Raw genomic sequence first — 20,337 nt, forward strand, 5'->3', positions numbered from 1 at the left:
AGAAACAGATCATTCAAAAATCTCCTGATACGCAGGAAATTGATCTAAAAATAATTTCAGATATTTGTGTAAAATGAGAATGGCGGGAAAAAAAAAGGAGATTGCGTGATCGTTGGAAGAGATGACGTGGAAGTCATCGTGGTCACGACAGAGGAAGACTAGGGGCGCGGGTGGGTTTTGAATTAGGTTTCGTGACATGAACATGTTCGATCACTTGAACGCTTTCGTCTTCACCACCATCATCATCTTTATCTCTTTGAATTCGGGAATTGGAAAAATCGCGGGACGGGTCTGAGTTAATGTCTCATGGGCCTAAATGGGTTGTCAGTTTGCCGCTTTGTTTGTTGTTTTGGGTTAATGGGACTCTTACTGGGTCAGCCCATGGTTGCGATCAAGGTCTTTTCCTTACTACTAGTTAATAGAAAATCTTGCTGTATCAATCCACTTTTACCAGGTTTCTCCATATTCTGGCGAGGTTGAAACTTCCTGAAATTTCTCAGACAGGAACTCGACAGTGCTGTTCAACAATATAACAGTGCTTTGCACTAGATGTTCAAATTGTTGTCAGTGTAGGCAGATTGCCTTTACCACCACTGTGGATGGCAGAAACTGGTATAGAATTCTTGCTTAGTATATTGCATCAAGAAGTTTAAAAGAAGAATGCTAAGCATGCAAAAATTAACAACCATAATCTCTAGAATTGATTAAGACCAGCTGCCAACTATTCGCTATGGCTTATAGCAATCCTCATCTTGCTGATACTGTTGCTATGTTTTCTCACTACCCTTTCTGAATTTTGAAACAAAATAAGGACAAGAAATCATGGTTTTGGAAAGGAAAAACAGATTCAATCAAAAAACAAAATTGTGTTTCATTTATATTCTCTTGAAAAAATACAATTATCACATCACACTAATAAATCTTTGCAAATGCACCTTCAAAGTAATCACATCAAACAAGAAAAATGTTCATTGTACCTTTCCTTAAAAAAAAAAAAACCTTTCCTAGTTAAGGTGTTCTGACAGCTAATCATGTCACTGTACGTAGTTTGTCGAATCTCTATTTTGCCAATAACCAGAAGTCAAATTGACTGGATAGAGATCAGCAGCAGATGTAGAAGAGGAAGTCCATGGCCCATCTGCTAACATACTCTTTGTCTGGCTATTATCTGCATCATTTTGTTCAAGTTGCAGGTACAACTTTTTCATTGCTTCAGCATTCATTTCTTTTGCAGAAAAACTTGAATCTATAAACTCAGAAATAGCAGCCCTGCCTTCAAGCATGCTCACCACAGAAGACATGGAAGGCCTAGCTGCAGCAGTAAGATTTGTGCATAGGAGAGCTACATTTATCATTGCCATCACCTCTTCTATGTTGCACTCAGAGCCTATCCTTGGGTCGACTAAATCCAACAAGTTCCCTTTCTCCTTCAAAATATGAGCCTAGATACACAAAATTCCATTGCCACATTAAGATTCATTCCAGAAAATAGTACACTCAAAACTGACCAATGCCTAAGATCCAATTGCTATAATAGGAATGAAACATCAATGTGTCCGTCCTGCAATCTTAGAAGAGTAAGCATTCCCTCATTAAAGGGTTATGCAGCATCTTATATTTAATAACTCAATCCTACAGCCTCTTCCATTTAATTTTGATAAGACATTCCCTCCCCCACCCCCCCTAAAAAAAAAAAAACCGGTAAGACATCACAACATGGAAAAAAACAGAAGAAAGAATAAGAGCAGTTACCCAATCAAGGAGATAGAAAGATTCTTCCTTCGATCGGCTTTTAGTGTTGCACCTGCCACTAACAATTTCAAGCGCCACAATCCCAAAACTATATACATCTGCTTTGTCAGATAAACGACCATGCATTGCATATTCAGGAGCCATATAGCCACTGAAAAGTTAATAAAATTAATTAAATACAGCTTCCTTTTTTTTTTGGTGTTAAGCATGTTTATAGATTTCAAGCAGCAAGCACTGCTGACATATAACATTTATATTCGTGGAATCATAAGCACACTGCGTCAAGCTGCATTGGAAACCACCTAACCTAGAAATTTATGTACTGTCAAAACATTTGTAAGAGTGAAATTGAGAATGTAGAGAAGCAGCCTTTCAAACAAAAAAAGAAGAAAATTGCAGAGAAGTAAATCTCTGTCTCTGTGCATATTTATCTTATGGGAAATTTTCTATCATTCATTGGCACATGAGAAAAAAGAAAAAGCATATAAGTGAAGAAAAGAAACACATTGACAACCAATCTGAACAGTGATACTTACTAAGTTCCAGCAACTCGGGTGCTTATGTGGGTATTATCCTCTTCATCAAGCTTGGCCAAACCAAAGTCAGATATTTTAGGGTTTAGATTCTTATCAAGCAACACATTGGTGGCCTTAATGTCTCTATGGACAACCTTCAACCTTGATTCTTCATGGAGATAAGCTAAACCTCTTGCTATACCAATGCAGATCTTCCGTCTTGTCGGCCAGTCTAATTTCAACTGAAACTCTTCTGGGCCTTGTAGTATACAAATAAAGAGAAGCTCAGATATAGTATCATACCTTTCTTCATATATTATTAATAATAAGCATTCTCACGTGTATGGGTGTGTGTGTGTGCCGCTTGCATGAAATAGATGTCATTAATACCAAAGGGAGTAAAAGTAAATCATGTGGACGAGATCTACCAAACAATGCACGAGCAAGGCTGTTGTTTTCCAAGTACTCGTATATAAGCAGCAATTGATTTCCTTCAATGCAGCATCCATACAGCTTCACCAAATGAGGATGTTGTAGAGCTGAAATCATGCCAATCTCAGTCACAAACTCACGATTTCCTTGCTTTGATCTAGCGGATAGCTGCTTAACAGCAATTACTGTGCCATCTGCAAGAATGCCCTGCATTTGAAAAACATTACCAGGTTCAACCAACAAAAAAGTACCTGGAGGAAGTGCTGCAGTAAGAACGGTCCAAGTGCAAGTGATCAGAAGAAAAAATGTGTTTCACGTGATACCTTGTAAACAGGACCGAAACCACCTTCTCCAATCTTATTAGCAGCATCAAAGTTGTTTGTGGCAGCTTTAATCTGTCTTAAGGTAAAAGAATTGGTCTGCAACTCTATTCCTTTTAGATCTGCAGAAGTAGCTAAGCTAAATGAGAAGCATCCTATTGTCTTAAGACAGGTCTGAATGGAGTAATGAACACTGATAATGTCCCAAAATGGTGACATGGGTCATTTCCTAGTAATATTTTACACTAAAACATTATGTCTACAAGTTCACTGCATATATTGGTTTCTCTCTAAATACCTCGTTCCAATGTATTCTTCTGTCTTAAACAGCCATTCCACCAAAGGACACCCCCAAGCAGGAAGATGGCAAATGCTGCTCCAGCCACGATTCCAGCCACCATGCCTATAGAGATGCCATTACTACCCCCATTTTCTGGTGGTGGTATATAACCTAGTTGAAGAAAATTATAGAAAAGTTATTTATGAAGATGAATCTACTAGAATTCATTATATAAAACAAAAATAAACACATTCTCTTTCTTCGTGATAATAAAAAGTTTCAGCATGTAGATTCCTAAAATCGTAAGGAACACAAGTAGCATGATCTAAAAATGAAATTTCCTAGCTATATTGCACTTGTAACAAAGCCATAAAAATAGCAAGGTTTTGAACAAGATGAGGCAGTGTGACACAAGGGGAGACAAGAAGAATAACTAATCCAATTGACAACCTACCAGGATCAAAAATGGATATTGCTGAGATAAGAGGACCATAAACTCCTCTCACGGGAATAGAAGTTGTCCCTTTTCCAGCCCAACGCAAATGGATCTCCAAAGTACCATCTTCCACAGTTGCAGTAAAATTTTTTACAATTGGTTTGGCAGCTCCACCTGCTTCATCCTTAATATTGAAATCCTTCAGCACGCGCTTTCCCTGCAATTATCCATTCCATATAACCGAACTTTCCATCAGGGCACATGTTGTGAAGTTTACTTTGTTCAGCTCTTAATTACACATCTATCTAATGGATAATAGGAATTTGAAGTTGATTGGCCAAAGCTCCTTCACTGGCTCCAATTCAATCAGAATGTGAAGTTTTGAAGTTCCTCTTACATCAGAACTTTTTTAACAGAATAGTATTGAAATACCTGAATGTACACATCAAATATCCGCCTCCCTAAGCTGCTAAAATTTTGACCATCAGCGATCTGTATCTCGGCAAAATGGAGGCTTATGTTGTATGTGCGATTTGCCAGACAGAATGCATAGTAAGTCAAAGAGCTAGGTGAAAGGCGAGCAGTTCTGTACAGTTCATCAATCATAAGAAGTTGCATGTTTTCCGAAACATAGATGTCATCTGGACGATCATCACCCAGGAAAATACCGGTGTTGCTAAATGCCCAAGTATTTGTACTTTGGAAAAATGTTGAAGGCCCAGCTGCATAATAATCAGCTTCATAGGTGGTTCCATTAACATTTTCTTCTCTCCCTCCACAATTTATATAAAGAAAGTGCAAAGCTGAGGTACAAAGGAACAACAGTTCAATAACTATTGGAGGAAAATACAAACAGAGTGAATCAGCCGCATAGAAAACAAGAAAAAAGATGAAGAGTTACTAGGACTTTCTCATCCTATTCTTCCTCTTCTTTTCTTTAAATTTTTTTAGGCAGAGGTATGGTGAGAGGGGAAGAGGACACCAGAATTCAGAGAAATTGAAACTGGTTTAAGTTGTTCTTTCCCTTTTTGTCTCCTGACCATTGGAAACAACTTAATCTTTTTCATTCTTCTTTCCATTCTACGTAGTGCTTAGCTGTAAAATCTCCTCCTGATGATTGCAACGCAACTTTAAACAGACTTAGGAGACAGTTAAGTACAGGTTAGTCAGATAGTAGATCTCAACTCCCAATTTTCAATCTCAAATGAGTCAACTAGTTGGTATAGCAACTTAGGTTGGAGCATTTGCTGAAACTAGATCCTTGATTTTTTGAAAGAAAAACAGAGAGTATGTATGCAAGTAGATGCATTTTTAGTGAAGCTACATAACAAAAACCCCTTTCGTTTTTCTCCTAAAACTTCTTCAAGTCCTCTCAGAAAACATACCAGGTCTATGAATAATTCTAAGACACTTGCACCATAGACTTAGAAAGTAACCAGAGTAAGGTAAAGACCCTTTAAACCCTTTGCTTCCAGGGCGAAGCATTGTAGAAACTAACATTATTAAGAAGCATATAAAATTTCCACTTACTTTTAGTGCAGTTATTGCTTGCCAAACATGAAACAATTCCTCTGGTAAAACAAATATCAGTCCCGGAAAAAAGTTAATCATTATAACAGTAAAATCACAGTCTATCAACGATAATGAAAGTTATAAGATAGTTGTCTTTAACACTTACGAGTTGTTAACCCTTGAAATGCTCGCAAACAAGTTCCTACAGACAAAGGACATATTATAAAAAGCATATACCAAAGATCCACTCACAAAGAAAAACAAACTAAGTTGAGAGCATTCTTACACACTATTGTGTTCACAGCCTGATGCACCTGTGCTTGTGAAGTTGTTATATGAAACATCCCTACAAATAGAATTGTTCAAACTATAAGTTTCATTAAATGGTTTTTTTTTTTTTTTTGAAAAGCAACGATTTATTCATCCACTACCAGTTATGCCATGGCAAGTCTTTAGGCTGTTTGGCAGAAGACTTTTGGTGGTATGACGAATCTGGTATGGGCAAAAATTAAATCCTTTCAAAAGATAACATGGCAGCATTCTTTCTTGTAATGATTTAAGTCCAACCATATCTTGTAACGATTCAAGTCCAACCACTGGTCCTGATCCAGCAGTTAAAACAACTTATTAAATCCTCTTATTAAATCCTTTCAAGCCCAAACAGCTTATTAAATCCTCTTATTAAATCCTTTCAAAAGATAACATGGCAACATTCTATCTTGTAACGATCTAAGTCCAACCATATCTTGTAACGATCCAAGTCCAATCATCTTTAAGCTTGAACCACATGACCCTCAATCACATTCGCATCAGATCAGATGTGAGATGTTGGGTATCATTAAGGCCACACATTATATAGGTGACGCAAGCTCTCAAATCCTTAATGAGAACATCAAAGCCACACATTATATAGGTGGCGCAAGCTCACATCAAGGCCACACATTATATAGGTGACGTAAATTCTGATACTATTTGTAACGACCCAAGTCCAATTACTGGTTCAACAGCTCTTTGCACTTAAACCACATGGCTCTCAAAAGTTTAAACTCAAGTTATTTGAATTGTTATATAAGTCTTAACAATCACATTTACATTAGATGTGAGATGTTGGATATCACATATATCTTCCAAGACCACATCAATAAAGACAACAAACATTAAAAAAAAGAACAAACTGGTTAACCTAGAAGGCCTAACTTCAGCAATTCCGTTTGACCTTCAAACAGTCCTATTCACATAATTTCAACCAATCATACATTTTCAGAACCGTGATCACTACAATACACCCTTTCAAAAAATACTCAAGCAAACCTCGCTGCCCTACAGAGTCAAGCAATCAGATCTCCTTGCAGACTCGGCATGGCCCCATACTCATGACTCTACCCCACGAAACCAGCTGTAAATTCGTCTCTCATAATCAACAGGTTCTAGAAATCATCAGGACACAACCTTAGACATTCCAAAGATGAACATCCCCATTCCATTACCAGAATTGCAGAAAGATCACCACTTTAATCCCTCTAACCCGATCAAAGAAGCCTATTGCAGACTCCATGACAACCCACAACATATGACTTATCCCTCACCCCAGTACTTGACACATAAGTCCCACCGTTTACCGCCACTATCTTTTAGTCAACTTGTCTCTCAATCAGAGCAACACAAAAGCATCAATCCCAAAAATAAAATTAGCCAATACTTTCATCACAAAACAAATTTCTCCAAACCACAAAGACTCACTCTCCAAATCCCCTACCTCACTCTTTCCACTCCTCAACCCCCACTGAGATTAAATCATGCCCCACCCTTATCCTATCATCATACTACGTTCCTGAATCCCTCTATCTTATTTGGTCCACTTAATTCTCTATCCCTAACATGTCTTTTCCCCAATTCCTTCTTTTCACACAACAACCACTCCTTTTTTTTTTTTCTTTATCATCGACCTTTTTACCTATTCCTTTGTCACAACTCCTGAATTAACCTTTGGGACCTGGCTCTATTTAGATTCATTAAATGGTTATTGATTAAATGATTCAACTATGACTTTCTCTTTGATTAAGTTGCAAATACAATTAGCTGATATTCAAATTTCCTTTGTCCAATCAATTTTTTAAGGCCACAGCCATAGCTAAAGCAGGATTATGCAAGTTAAACTTTATGCCATATCACTTACCTATCCAAGTTTCAGTTGTAAATCGAAGAATCAAACTTCTTTGGTTAATTGAAGAATATTACACTTCTTGAGCATAAAATGTCATAGAACATATGCAAGAGAATCTTACATTTTTTCTTTTGTGTTCAGTATCCATCCAGGGACTTCTCCAGTGAACATGTTTCCATTTAAAAACCTGATGAAAGAAATTATGAAGTTACTACAATTAGGTATTCTGCACTAAACTAAAAATACTTATCAGGAAAATTTATCAGTTGTGATGACAAATCTGAGGATAATGAAAGAAGTACAGTTATCAATCCTCTGACAGAGGAACGAGTAACTTTAGAATATCTATTGCATGGCCGACATGTTTCTAGATTGCTGAACTGAAACCTTTGAGGCTGATTAGATAATTATATTCATTGAATCAGTTTAAGTTCTGTCTTCTACCACTAAAAATTGTGGTTGCCCTTTGATAAAGACACCAACCCTCTTAGGAACTGGAAGTCCTGCAGGGCTGGGGTTCTAACCTCAGCTCCTGCAAAACCCAGCTGCATGCCAAAAAAAAACCAAAACAAGAAAATTTACACTAAAAACTCAAATCCTTACAATTGATCCAGATTTGAAAGAGCAGAAAGTTTAGTTGGAATTTTTCCACTGAGTCTGTTAAAGCTGAGATCTCTGCATGAATATTTATAAAGGGGCATTAAAACCACATCGTCTCAGAAAATTTTATCAATTAAATATCTTGAATAATCAAGATAGGAAAAAAAAGGCATAAAAAATAATAAAAACAATGCATCAAAATTCACAAGTAAATTATGTCCTAAGACAAGTTAAAACTTAAAACTAAATGAACTTTTTAGATGCCCTTTGAAATGCACACACAAATATGCAAGATGAAAGCTCTGTATTTGTCTTTGAGGAACTAAATATAGTAACAAAAGAATTAAATTTGAGCCATGAGCAAAGGATATTTTCCATATTCTACTAGCAGCAAGATTATGTTGTGGAGCGAGTAGTCAAGCTGAATTATTCGTGCCTATACCTTTTTATGTCATCATAACATAACATTAGCCAATAGAAGAACATCACAGTTCTTCAAATAGAAAGTTATATGCTGAAACATAAATTGAAGGAGCTTTTCTTGTTTTAAGGAAAGAAACCAAGCCTATTACTCACAAAATCTTTAATGTTGTCACTGTACTAAGATTATCCGGTAACTCTCCATTGAGATTGCAACTCCTCAACATCCTGTCATGCAATCAGAAATATCCATTATTTGTGTTAGAGAAAAAAAAAATCTCAGAACTTAAATCAGTCTCTGCCTTTATTGCAGAGTTTTACTTACAGTCTTTCCAACTTAGGCAATTTACCAAGTTGTGGAAAAGTTGCCTCAGCTCCATTCAAGTCACTAATTATCCTGCAAACCCAATATTCAACAAACAACAAACATGTTCATACAACCATAATGTCCCAAGTTTATAAATTGAAATTTTTGAAATTTAAGATCTGTTCTTACATGTATTCTAAATTTTCTAAAGCCCCAATGTCTGGAATTGGCCCACTCAAACCACTTCCCTCGATGAATCTGTCATTATTTATTTAAATGATTGATAAAGCACAAATATTTCTAATTAATGACAAAAATTACACTTAAAAATGTATCACACAAATTAATTAGAGCTCTCACATTTGTTCAAGTTTTGTCCAATTCTGGAATATGAAGTCTGGAATCTTTCCTGTGAAGTTGTTGTCACTAATCCGACTGTTGAGAAATTAAAAAATAAGCATAACTAGCATAGTAGACTGTAATCAATTTTGAGTGTGTAAAATTATAAAAATGAAATTTCTGATAACATATACAGAAGAAAATTAGAAGCTTACAACTCCTTCAATGTAGTCAGCCTGGCAAATTCTGCAGGCAACTCTCCACTAAAATTGTTGGAATTAAGAAGCCTACAGAACCAAGAGGAAGCAGATATTAAATCAAACACAAGAAAAACAATCATTCAAGGATATGAAGATGGATGGAAATTATTCAAAATTTCTTTGTTTTTTTTTTTGTGAAGAAAAAATGTTGCAACTTAGATATCAGGAGATATACCTTTAATTTCCTCAAAGATTGTGAATGCCTTGGCAGACAACATAACATTTGGGCATTTTTCTTTCTTAGTTTGCAGGAAGAGTCTAATTAGTTGATTTTATGCTTCTTATGATGATTGTTACTAGGAGTGTATCCTTACTGCCAAACAATCATTACATGGTTGAAGATGCATTCACCTAAAGCCTAATAGCTTATGTTGTTGCCACTTTTTATTTCTTTAAAATACCCACGTACAACACATACACGTTGGACATTATATGGAGGTCTAACTTTTGAAATAGAACTTGCATTGAAAACCACATCAGTTCATGCTATTATCCTTAGGATTATGTGTTATTGTTTTTTATTAGGATAGCTAGTTTAGTGTTAAATTATGATAGTTATGCATCTAGTGAATGACTTATGTAACTACAAACATATAATCTTGTCCCTAGCTATTGTTCAAAGCTACACATATTTTCTAAGTGAATGTATATCAGAATTAGCCAAACCCTATTGTTTAGAACAAATATTTTTACTTACTCTGTCCCTCAAGCTTAGCTACTTATTCACTGATATGCTGTGTTCATCCTATCTTTACTTAAAAAACAACATGCTATCAGAGCTTTCATAGTCTAAGAAGCCAATTAGCAAACTTGAAAACCTTCACAAAGAAAAAAAAATAAAAAACACTCCTTCATCAAAGCATGCTTCGAATGGCAGCACTTCATCCCTTTCACCATCAGTCTGCAATGGTGACAACTATGCTATTTGGGCGGTTAAAATGAAAGCCTTCCTTCAAGCTTTCAACCTTTGGGAGGTAGTTGAGTAAGGAAGAGAGCATCCTGCACTAAGAGCCAATCTCACCATAAATCAAATGAGACAGCATAGTGAAGAAGTGGCCAAAAAATTCAAGACACTGTCTTATATTCACATTACTGTGACTGATGCAATATTCACAAGAATCATGCCTTGTGAAACAACTAGGGAAGCTTGGGATAAGGTCAAGGAGGAGTTCCAAGGGTTAGACAAACTAGAAAGATGCAGATTTTGAACCTAATGAGACAATTTGAAGTGCTAAAGATGAAGGAGGATGAGATAATGAAGGATTATGTGGATAAGCTCATAAAGATAGTTAATCAAGTTAGGCTTTAGGAGCTTAGTTGTTAGATTCAAGAATTGGGGAAAAAGGTGATGATTAGTATTCAAGAGAGATTTGAGTAAAAAATTGCAACCTTTGAGTAATCAAAATACCTCAACATGATGACCTTGCAAGAGTTAGTTAATGCTCTTCAAGCTTCTGAAGCAAGAAGGTAGATCAAACTTGAAGAGAGCACATTGAGAACATTACAAGCAAGGTTTAAAGAGAAGAATGTTCTCCATAACTCCTGCAGAAAGTTTCTAATTGAAAAGAAAGACAAAGGGAAGGCTTCTACTTCAAAACAAAGACACAATGGTAAAAAACCAAAAATGCAATGTGTTCTTTCTGCAAAAGACTAACCATGTTGAAAAATACTGTTAGTTTAGGCCAAATGTTAAGTGTAAGAAGTGCAATCAACTTGGTCATGTGAAAAACGTATGTAAGAATAAGGGAAATGTGCCAAATCAGCAAGCTCAAGTCTCAAAAAAAGCTGAACCTACTGAAAAATTATTGTTCATGGCATCTGAGGGCAAAATAAGAAAGTTAGATCATAGTTGGTTAATAGACAATAGCTGCTCAAGTCATATAACTCCAAATCCATCCTTATGTTCTTCCATTGATCAACGTTTGCGTACTAAGATCGAAATTCGTAATGGTGATTACTTGGATGCTATTGGAAAAGGCATAATAGTTGTCACAACACCAATTGGAACCAAGTATGTCACTGATGTTTATTTGGTACCTAAAGCTAGTTAGAATTTATTGAGAACAGGTCAAATGATTGATAATGACTACACTTTGTTGTTCAAGAACAAAGCACGCACCATTATTGAGCCCTCTGGTTGTGTTTTAATGATAGTGAAGATGAGAAATAAATGTTTTCCTTTGGATATGCGGCACTTAAGCCTTAGTGTAGTTGAAAAGCTAAATGCTAAAGGGTTTGAGCTATAGCATAAAGGTTTGGGACATTGCAATTAACCATGAAGTTTCTCAGTATTGGAAAATTTGTGACTAAAATGCCCTTTGTTGATGTGCACACTGATATCTGTGAAACTTTTGAATTAAGAAAGCAAACCAGGTTGCCTTTTCCAACTTCAAGCACTAAAAGAGCCATAGAGAAGCTAGAACTGGTACATTCAAATGTTTATGGTCTTATGAGCATTGAGTCTTTGAATGCTAGTAAGTATTTCCTATTGTTTATTGATAACAACTCATGGTCTACTTGGATTTATTTCCTCAAGCACAAATATGATGTATTCAGCATATTTAAGACATTCAAAAGCTTCAGATGAGCTTGAATCAAGGTGCAAGGTAAAATGTTTGAAAAATGACAATAGAGGGGAGTTCACTTCAAATGAGAGTGAGGGGTTTTACTTTAAATGAGAGTGAAGGGTTTTATCTACTGCTGGTATTAAATATCAATTCAGTATTCCCTATCCACATCAACAAAGTGGGGTTTGTGAAAGAAAAGAATAGGACAGTATTGAATGACTGGGTGCTTGCTATTTGAAAAATCAATGCCCAAGTTTTTTAGGTTGAAGCTAATAGCACTACAATTTATTTGCAAAACATACTTCCAACATGGGTATTGAGCAAAGTGACACCATATGAAGCTCGGCACTATGTCAAACCAGTAATGGAACATCTCAAAATATTTGGTAGCATTTGCTACATTCATGTACCAAAGGCAAAAAGAACCAAATTGGATCCTAAAGCAGAGCTTGGAGTATTCTTAGGATCTGCAGTTTGCAAGCCAAGGGCTATAGAGTCTGCAATGCAAACTTCAAAAAGGTTCAAGTTGTAAGAGATGTCACATTTGCTGAAAATGCAAGGTAGAATTGGCAGTCGAACCTGGTTGAGACATCTGATGACAGAATACTTGGTTCAAGGTCATTGCTAGAAGTCATTTATGAACCTGATTGTGATCTTGATGACTTCGAATTTGTTGTCAAAGGTTCCAAGAGTTTGAAAAACATCCATAACAGATCCAATATGGCTACTTAGATCCTACATATTATTATGAAGCCAAAGATCAAGCTCATTGGCAAGCTGCAATACAGGAAGAGCTGAAAATGATCAATAAAAACAAAACTTGGTCCTTAGTGGAAAGGGCAGACTCCATGAATCTCATCAGAACTAAGTGGATTTTTAGAACCAAGGACGGTGCAAATGGTTCAATCAATAAACTCAAGGCTAGATTGGTTGTGAAAGGGTATGCTCAAATGCTAAGTATTGACTATACTGAAACCTTTGCACTTGTTGCCAGATTTGAGACAATTAATCAGGTTGCTCACTTCAATTGCAAGAGGCTTTGGTTGAGATGTCCATCATCTAGACATCAAGTTAGCATTCTTGAATGAAGACTTAAATGACGATATTTTTGTTGAAATACTTGAAAGACTAAAAGTCAAGGACAAGGTCAACCTCGTATACAAACTACATAAAGCTCTATATGGGCTCAAACAAGCCCCCAAAGCTTGGTATAGTAAAATTGACACCTACCTGACCTCAAAAAAGTTTTCTAGAAGCATGAATAAACCTACCTTGTATGTGTTACAAGCCAATGAAATAGTGAAATTGATAGTATCATTATATGTAGATGACCTATTTATTACAGGTTCTAAAAGAAAGTTCATCATGCAGTTCAAGAATGCAATGAAATCTGAATTTGAAAGGAATGATTGGGAAAAATGAAGTTTTACCTTAAATACCAAGTTGATCAGATTTTGCAAGGTATTTTTCTTTCCCAGAAAACTACATTTTTTAGATTCTTAAGAAGTTTAATATGTTGAGTTGCAAACCTGTTGGTTGTCCTATGATTGTGAATACCAAAGTTGATGTTGGTGATCTTCCTAAGTTTACTAAGCCTCTATTATATAAGAGCCTGATAAGGAGTTTATTGTATGTATGTGGCACTCGATCAAACATAATGTTCTCAGTAAGTTGCCTTTCAAGATTCATGCGAACTCCTTCAATTCAGCATTTCAAAGCTTTCAAAAGAGTTTTAAGGACTTGAAAGGCACTTTAGACTTTGGTATGAGTTACAAAAGAATTTCTAAAGTTCAACTACATGGTTTCAGTAATAGTGATTATCCAAGGGACTCTACATATTGTAAAAGCACTTCAGGTTATGTTTTTTTCATTAGGAATGCTGCTTTTAGTTGGAATTCTAGGAAACGAGATGTTGTAGCTCAATTAACAACTTAAGTAGAGTATATTGCTGCTGTAGCTACCACTAATCAAGCAATATGGCTCAGAAAATTACTTCAAGATTTTAAGCTTTGAACAGACAAGAGCGATTGAGTTATTTTTGGATAATAATAGTACCATTTCTATTGCTAAGAATCCTATTAACCATGGCAAAGCAAAACAAATTAAAGTCAAGTTCCATGCTATACGTGAAATAGAAAGCAATGGTGAACTTAAGTGCAGCTATTGCAGTTCTAATGATCAAGTTGTTGATATTTTCACTAAACCATAGCAAAGCAGAGGTTTGAAAACCTTAGATTGATGCTAGGGGTTTGTAAAGCAAGTCCTAAGGAGGGGTGTTGGAATAGGACTTGCATTGAAAACCACATCAGTTCATGCTATATTAACCTTAGGACTATGTGTGACTATTTTTGTATTAAGACAACTAGCTTATTGTCAAATTATGATAGCTATGCACCTAGTGAATGACTTATGTGATGATTAGTGTGTAATCTTGTGCCTAGCTTCTTTTCAAACCTTGCTTGTTAAGTCTTTGCTATGTATATTTTCTAAGTCAATGCATATCAGAACCAACAATAGTCTATTGTTTAGAACAAATATTTTTACTTTGTTCATCAAGCTTAACTACTTGTTTACTGATATGCTGTGTGATCCTATCTTTACTAAAAAAAAAAAAACTAACCGTCCAAGTATAAGAATGTACTTATATTGGACACATACATGTATCTAAGACTCTTGTCCAATGAATCAAGTGCCACGCCCTCAAGGTTTTTAAGAGGCAATGGTTGAAGAGATCAAATTGAATAGTGACCAAGTTGATGAAGAAAAAGATTTAAATAAATTCATACTACATATACAAGAACGAAATGTGCTAAGATTTAAAAAGGAAGAGACCCTCACATCCTTTCAATGTTGTGTAGATTCCATAGTGCTGGAGGCAAAGTCCCCACAAAGTTATTTTGCTCAAGGACTCTACACATTTTTTCAATAAAAGAAAATAGATTCATTAGACATTCATAACAAATATACTATAAAGTTGTCATAATGAAATGAGAAATATATACTAGAACTTGCTACAAACCAAACCAACTCACAAGCTGGTAAGATTACTTAAGTTTGCCAGCTCTTTTGGGATTGAACCTGTTAAACGATTTCCAAGAAGGGAACTGCAATAACATACATTTTTTTTTTGTGTGAATAATAAGATACATTTGTTACATCTACCAAAACATATACTTGATTGATTGATATATATATATATATATATATGTTATGTTAAAAGAAAGCATACATATCAGTCAGTTGCATAGAACCCCATGCTGGAGGAATGGGGCCACTAAGATAGTTGCGAGTGAGATCACTGTAAGAAGAGTTACAACAAAGTCAGTCATGAAGGAAATAAAATTTACTATATATTGAATTGAAGTAAAGATAATGTGCTAAGCTATCATGAAAGAAGTTTGAAAGTTAAGGTACTTACATCTTTTGGAGGTAAGGGAACCTGACTAATTCTGGTGGAAGAGTACCAGTAAGATTTTGTCCCTTGAGCTCTCTGTTTCAACAGCAACCAAGGTCAGGGTTAATGATGCTTAAAATTATATATTAGTACTAGTTATTAGTTAACATATCAACATTAATTTCCAAAGAGTTGAAAATAAATAAATAATTCTTCATTATTAAAACCATTAGTACTATTGTTTTATGTGAATAACCTTTACATTATAACAGCTTATTCAACCAAAACATATGTTATATGTGCTTTCGTTTTGTTAGTCCTAACTATGAAAATTATTCTGTCCTTATTAACAAAAGAATTACATAAATTATTATATTATTTTCTCAACATACTGTCATGTCTCATCTCATTAATAATTGTAAGAAAACGGCTTATCCATGTTTAAATGCTAGAGAGAGAGAGAGGGCAGATCAGCCTTCTATATTCGACTGTGGATGACCCTTTGTTCTTTCACTACCATGAAAATACAACTTGTGGGTGGCCCGCAAACATAAAGTTGGTCCCACTTTCCGATTCAATGTTCGATTGGCTATCTGTCATCAGTCAACACTCGACAGCTTGTTGGTTGCTATTGCTAAAGTCTATAATAGCAAGTTAACCGGTTGACACAGCATTGCCGACTAGCTTGTTAGACCTTTTCTTTGGTTTATGTTGAGACTTTTTGCCACGATGCTAATCTTTCTTTTTCCGACTTCCCACTATTTCTTTGAAGACTATTGCACTTGTTGATTGTTTGAACCGTCAACTTATAGTAATTCTTTCTTTGAGGTTCTAATTAACTTGTAATTAATTTTGTTTAATTAAATAATTGGGTATGTTTCATTTATGCATGGTAATTGCTTGCATCTGCATCTTCCTGCTAACTTATAAAAGAAAAAAAATTCGATTTTGTTCGATTACAATTTAAATTAATAACTAATGATTACTGCTTCAATTATATGGATAATCCATGAACATATTGAGTGAGTTTAGAGTTTAAAAGATAAACTCCGATGACCAAAAATCCATTTTAAGAGACAGAGAGGGAGATGCTTACATGCTGATAACATGGCAAGTGGTGTTACCGGAGAAAGTGCAATCACAGGTGACATTATTAGCATAATAAGATTTGGGTGGTACGACCTCTTCCCAGCTGCTGGGTCGACTACATGGATCGATGCCAAAATCCCAATTTCTCTTTCCTAGCGTCTCACCTATGCTTTTCAAGGCTTCCACTATACATATATAACATTATTAAGTAGTATTCAATAACAAAAACGTTCAAACAAAGTGAAAGAACATTGGGTGCAAATTACAAAAAGAATTAAGCCAAAGTTCTCTTTAGATTATTGATTACCTTCATCCTTTGCAAGCGTAGCTCCGAATGTGGAAGTTGCAAGGCAACACACAATGAATATTGAAGAGAAAACAAGTCGAGGAAAGAACATCTTGGATGTTGAAGAGGAATACATTAGCTTCTTGCTTGATTTGAATGGAAAAGAAAATGGCCAGGAAGAATGGTTTTTAATAAAGATATTTGAATATGAAAGTCGGAAGTTTCCATGAAATGAAACAAAGCAAGAGGAAGAATATTATGCGACACCTTACAGAGAGAAAAGAGAGAGGGAGTGAAGAATTTTGAGTTAGGCGAAGTCAATAAATGTACTGTTGTTGGACGTTTATACGACTTGTAAACAACAATTCATTATGGTATAGAAGCAAGTTGTATAAAAATCTTGCATGTGAAATTATTGAAAGGTCCCACTTATGGACGACGATGGAAACTGATATCCAGCTTCCTTGCTTTGATGATTTGTACTTGTCATTGAAAGAAACTTGCAAAAATGATTTTACATAAAAAGTATTAAAAAAGAAATAGGGAACAACAAATCATCCTTTGAAAAGTAATCTCAAGGATATGAAATAAAGGATATACATGTAAAGAAACCCCGTACAAAGGAACAAAGTGGTGTTATCCCTCTCAAAAACAATCTCAGGGGCTTAAAGTAGAAGATACACATGTAATGATAGCCCAAGACAAAGAAATAGAAGTGATTGAAGCGTTCTTTCATGGATCAGAAGATTATCTCCATGGAGGCATTTCAACAAGTGGCTGAAAGCACCCAACAGAGTCATAGAGTCATAGGCATCCATGGAGACATTAATTTCAACAAGTCGTGAAAAGCACCCAACAGAGTCATGAAACCATGGGCGATAATCACAAGAGGATAAACAGGTCATCTATGAGTGTGAAGGCATATGCTCCTCTCGTAAAGAAGTAAAAGGGAAAAAGCTTGAATTCCATCACCAAACGAGCATTAAATATGGTAGACTGGTCAATTTTTATTTTTATTTTTTTATGATTAAGAAGGGGAGAATTCGAACCCTATTTTTTAGACAAGATAAGAAAATAAGGCACTAATCAATGTTGATCAATTTCTATCTTTATCAAAGAATCCGCAAAGAAGTTAACCTCCCTGTTTTAAATTTGATATCTCCAATCTACAGACATTAATTTTAGATAAGTCAATAATTTAAACCTAATTGGAAAAGTTGTAAGCATATAGCACACTAGTAAAAGTTTTATATATATTCTACGCATATTAATTTTGTATATATATGTGTATGAATCATAATTTTATAATATTACTTTACTATGTTATTCAACAAGTACATATCTAATAATATCTAATTTTTCTAAATGTTTCTTTATATTTAGATATGATCATGTTTTTTATTTTTTTTTCCTTCTGTTACATATCTTATTGAACATATAGCAATTAATTCTTTTTTTTTTTGTGTTGCTTTAATTGTGAAAAAAAAAACCTTTTGTCTTTTGATGGCTTGTTCTTCTTGTAAATTGAACTTTCCTCTTTTAATATCGGGTCTTAGGTAGTTAATCCACTGTAATCTGAGCAATAAGATTATATTTTAATGGCAACATAATGTCCATTTTGGTGAAAAACAGTCCTGATATGATCCACTGGAGATGGTTGAAGAAGATATTTGAACAGTGTAGTAGGGTAAGGGATGTTTTCGTAGCTTTGAAAAGAATCAAAACCGGTAAACGCTACGGTTCTTTTAGGTATGAATTCATCATCAAGGCGAGTGCTGGGATTCGACCTAGTATTCAAATAAGAAAATAATCAAAAATTAAAATATAACGTAGTGAAAAAATAAAATAATATTTAATCAGAAAAACAGTCGAATCTTACAAAGATCAATGTTTGTGTTTTTCATATAACTTTCAAATTAATTATGAACACTCATAAGTTTAAGAGGTACATACCTTGCTCTAGATATTATAATCAAGAGTCAATTAAATCTAAAATATTTGCTTTTTCACTTTTAGGATTTGTCAAATCATAAACGGCATCTAGTAATACATCATGACCACCTAAATGTTAGAGATTCAATTAAAGAATTTGACAAAGCACTTCAGTGATAAGCCTTTCAGTGCAATATGGTCCTTTCATCAAATATCCCGGATATGTCATTAAGCATGACTTGGTGTCTACTTATGACATTCCATATTAGTTCTAATAATTCATGACTAACCTTATGAATTTAGGAAACTAACTTTTTTCAAATTTGTCATGCGTTGGCCAAAGACTTTATACAAGTTAATCAAGAATTGAGAACAAGTGAGATACATCCCCTCATAGCACTTAAGGTGATAAATCCTCTCTTAACCACCCATTCACCTTCACATGCTTAATGGCATACCCAAAAATACCCTGTTTAGACATTTGGTTGCTTCCAAACCTATAGAGGTGAAATCAAAGTGTGTCATTCCCCATACAAGATAACCTGGTGTCTCAAGTCTATGGACTAGTTGCATGCCTATCACATCAGAACATTTTTCATAGACACTTGAGTGAAATACCAAATGGAGTTCTCATAGCAGGTTATATTCAGTAAACTTGTTCTTTAACAAACACCTATATGTTATCCTTAAGTATCCTATGTACTTCAACAGGAACTAAGGTTAGGGTTCAAAATTAGAGAGGAGGCAAAAAGAAAGAAAGAAAGTAGAGGGTTACCATTCTTAATACAAATTACAAAATAGCGATTACATTTCTCTTCTTTTTCTCAATATCTTTTGAAAAGTCTTCTTATCAAGTTTAAAACAACAAAGTAACCATTTCATTACAATGAGAAGGATATAATAATGGAAGTGCATTGTATTTTTGGAGGTCCGATACGTCTCGCAGGTCACGAGTCACAAGTGCATTGTATTCAAAACTTTCAAAATGACATCGGAAGGCCAGTAGTGAAGGATCAATTGGATTAATTAAGATATCTTTCATAAAAAAGTCGTGATCTTAAAAGAGGCAGAAGGCTTGGATTGGAGTTCCAAGGAAGCAAGGAAGTGATGCTGAAGGCTTTTGCGGAATTGGAACTTGGAGATGGCCTTGATCGAGTAGTATGATGATGGGGAAAAGCACTGCAAATTGGGGGTAATAATTCCTTTTATGTTACTCTTAACTTGGAATTTTAGGTCCCTGTGCAAGGGTGAAAAAAGTAGAGCTGTTTGAAGTTTGGGTTGGAAAATTAAACCAAGCATGGCATTCCTCTAAGAAATAAAAATGAAAAAAAAAGTTTGATTATATAACATGTTTAGTTAGTGGAATAGAATGAAATGAAATAGAATAATTATTATGTGAAAATAGAATCAAGTAAGAATAGAATAAAATAGAATAGTTATTATATAGTTGATTCATGGAATGTAATATAATAAGAATTGTTTTTATGATTCATTTCAATATTTGGTGAATAAGAATTACAATGGAATAGTTAAAGATAAATAATAAAATGACAGAATTACCTTTTTTTTTATAATAAGATTTATTTTCATCAAAAATAAAAATACTATTTATATAATTTAGTAAAATTTATATCAAAAGACAAAATTACCTTTTGCTACAATTTAAGTAAATTTTTTCTTTTTTAATCTTTTAATTTTTTTTCGTTAAAACTTTAAAATTTTAATAATGTAA

At 34.7% G+C, this 20,337-nt stretch overlaps 1 protein-coding gene across 2 annotated transcripts; it reads right to left on the bottom strand.

Moving 5' to 3' along the window:
* Positions 1–846: 846 nt before the first annotated feature.
* Positions 847–17,000, bottom strand: LOC110419507 (putative leucine-rich repeat receptor-like serine/threonine-protein kinase At3g14840). 2 transcript variants are annotated; one of them, XM_021432587.1, is made up of 24 exons: positions 16,695–16,995; positions 16,395–16,572; positions 15,323–15,394; positions 15,134–15,202; positions 14,937–15,008; positions 14,743–14,814; positions 9,293–9,364; positions 9,099–9,173; positions 8,928–8,996; positions 8,757–8,828; positions 8,588–8,659; positions 8,015–8,086; positions 7,533–7,598; positions 5,534–5,593; positions 5,414–5,449; positions 5,266–5,306; positions 4,168–4,538; positions 3,754–3,952; positions 3,318–3,470; positions 3,023–3,141; positions 2,696–2,906; positions 2,289–2,526; positions 1,753–1,903; positions 847–1,442 (listed from the first exon to the last, which is right to left on the bottom strand). In XM_021432587.1, the coding sequence occupies exons 1-24, from the start codon at positions 16,807–16,809 to the stop codon at positions 1,035–1,037; spliced, it is 3,063 nt and encodes a 1,020-aa protein (XP_021288262.1). In that variant the 5' UTR covers positions 16,810–16,995; the 3' UTR covers positions 847–1,034. The 2 variants fall into 2 exon arrangements, with proteins under 2 accessions (XP_021288262.1, XP_089640163.1); XM_089784037.1 differs by lacking the exons at positions 847–1,442; positions 1,753–1,903 and having other exon boundaries at positions 2,288–2,526; positions 16,695–17,000.
* Positions 17,001–20,337: the final 3,337 nt, after the last annotated feature.

The sequence above is a fragment of the Theobroma umbraticum genome, unplaced genomic scaffold, assembly GCF_002168275.2.
Source record: "Theobroma umbraticum cultivar Fairchild unplaced genomic scaffold, ASM216827v3 scaffold_67.0, whole genome shotgun sequence".
Lineage (NCBI taxonomy): Eukaryota > Viridiplantae > Streptophyta > Magnoliopsida > Malvales > Malvaceae > Theobroma > Theobroma umbraticum.

Bases quoted from the DNA above. Each gene is read 5' to 3' on its own strand.
- LOC110419507 (XM_021432587.1), bottom strand. From the start codon at position 16,809: ATGTATTCCTCTTCAACATCCAAGATGTTCTTTCCTCGACTTGTTTTC. The intron at 8,829-8,927 runs GTAAGAACAGAT...TTGGGTTTGCAG, and splicing joins TTAGAAAATTTAGAATACAT to GATAATTAGTGACTTGAATG. The intron at 2,527-2,695 runs GTAGATCTCGTC...GTATACTACAAG, and splicing joins CCTTGCTCGTGCATTGTTTG to GCCCAGAAGAGTTTCAGTTG.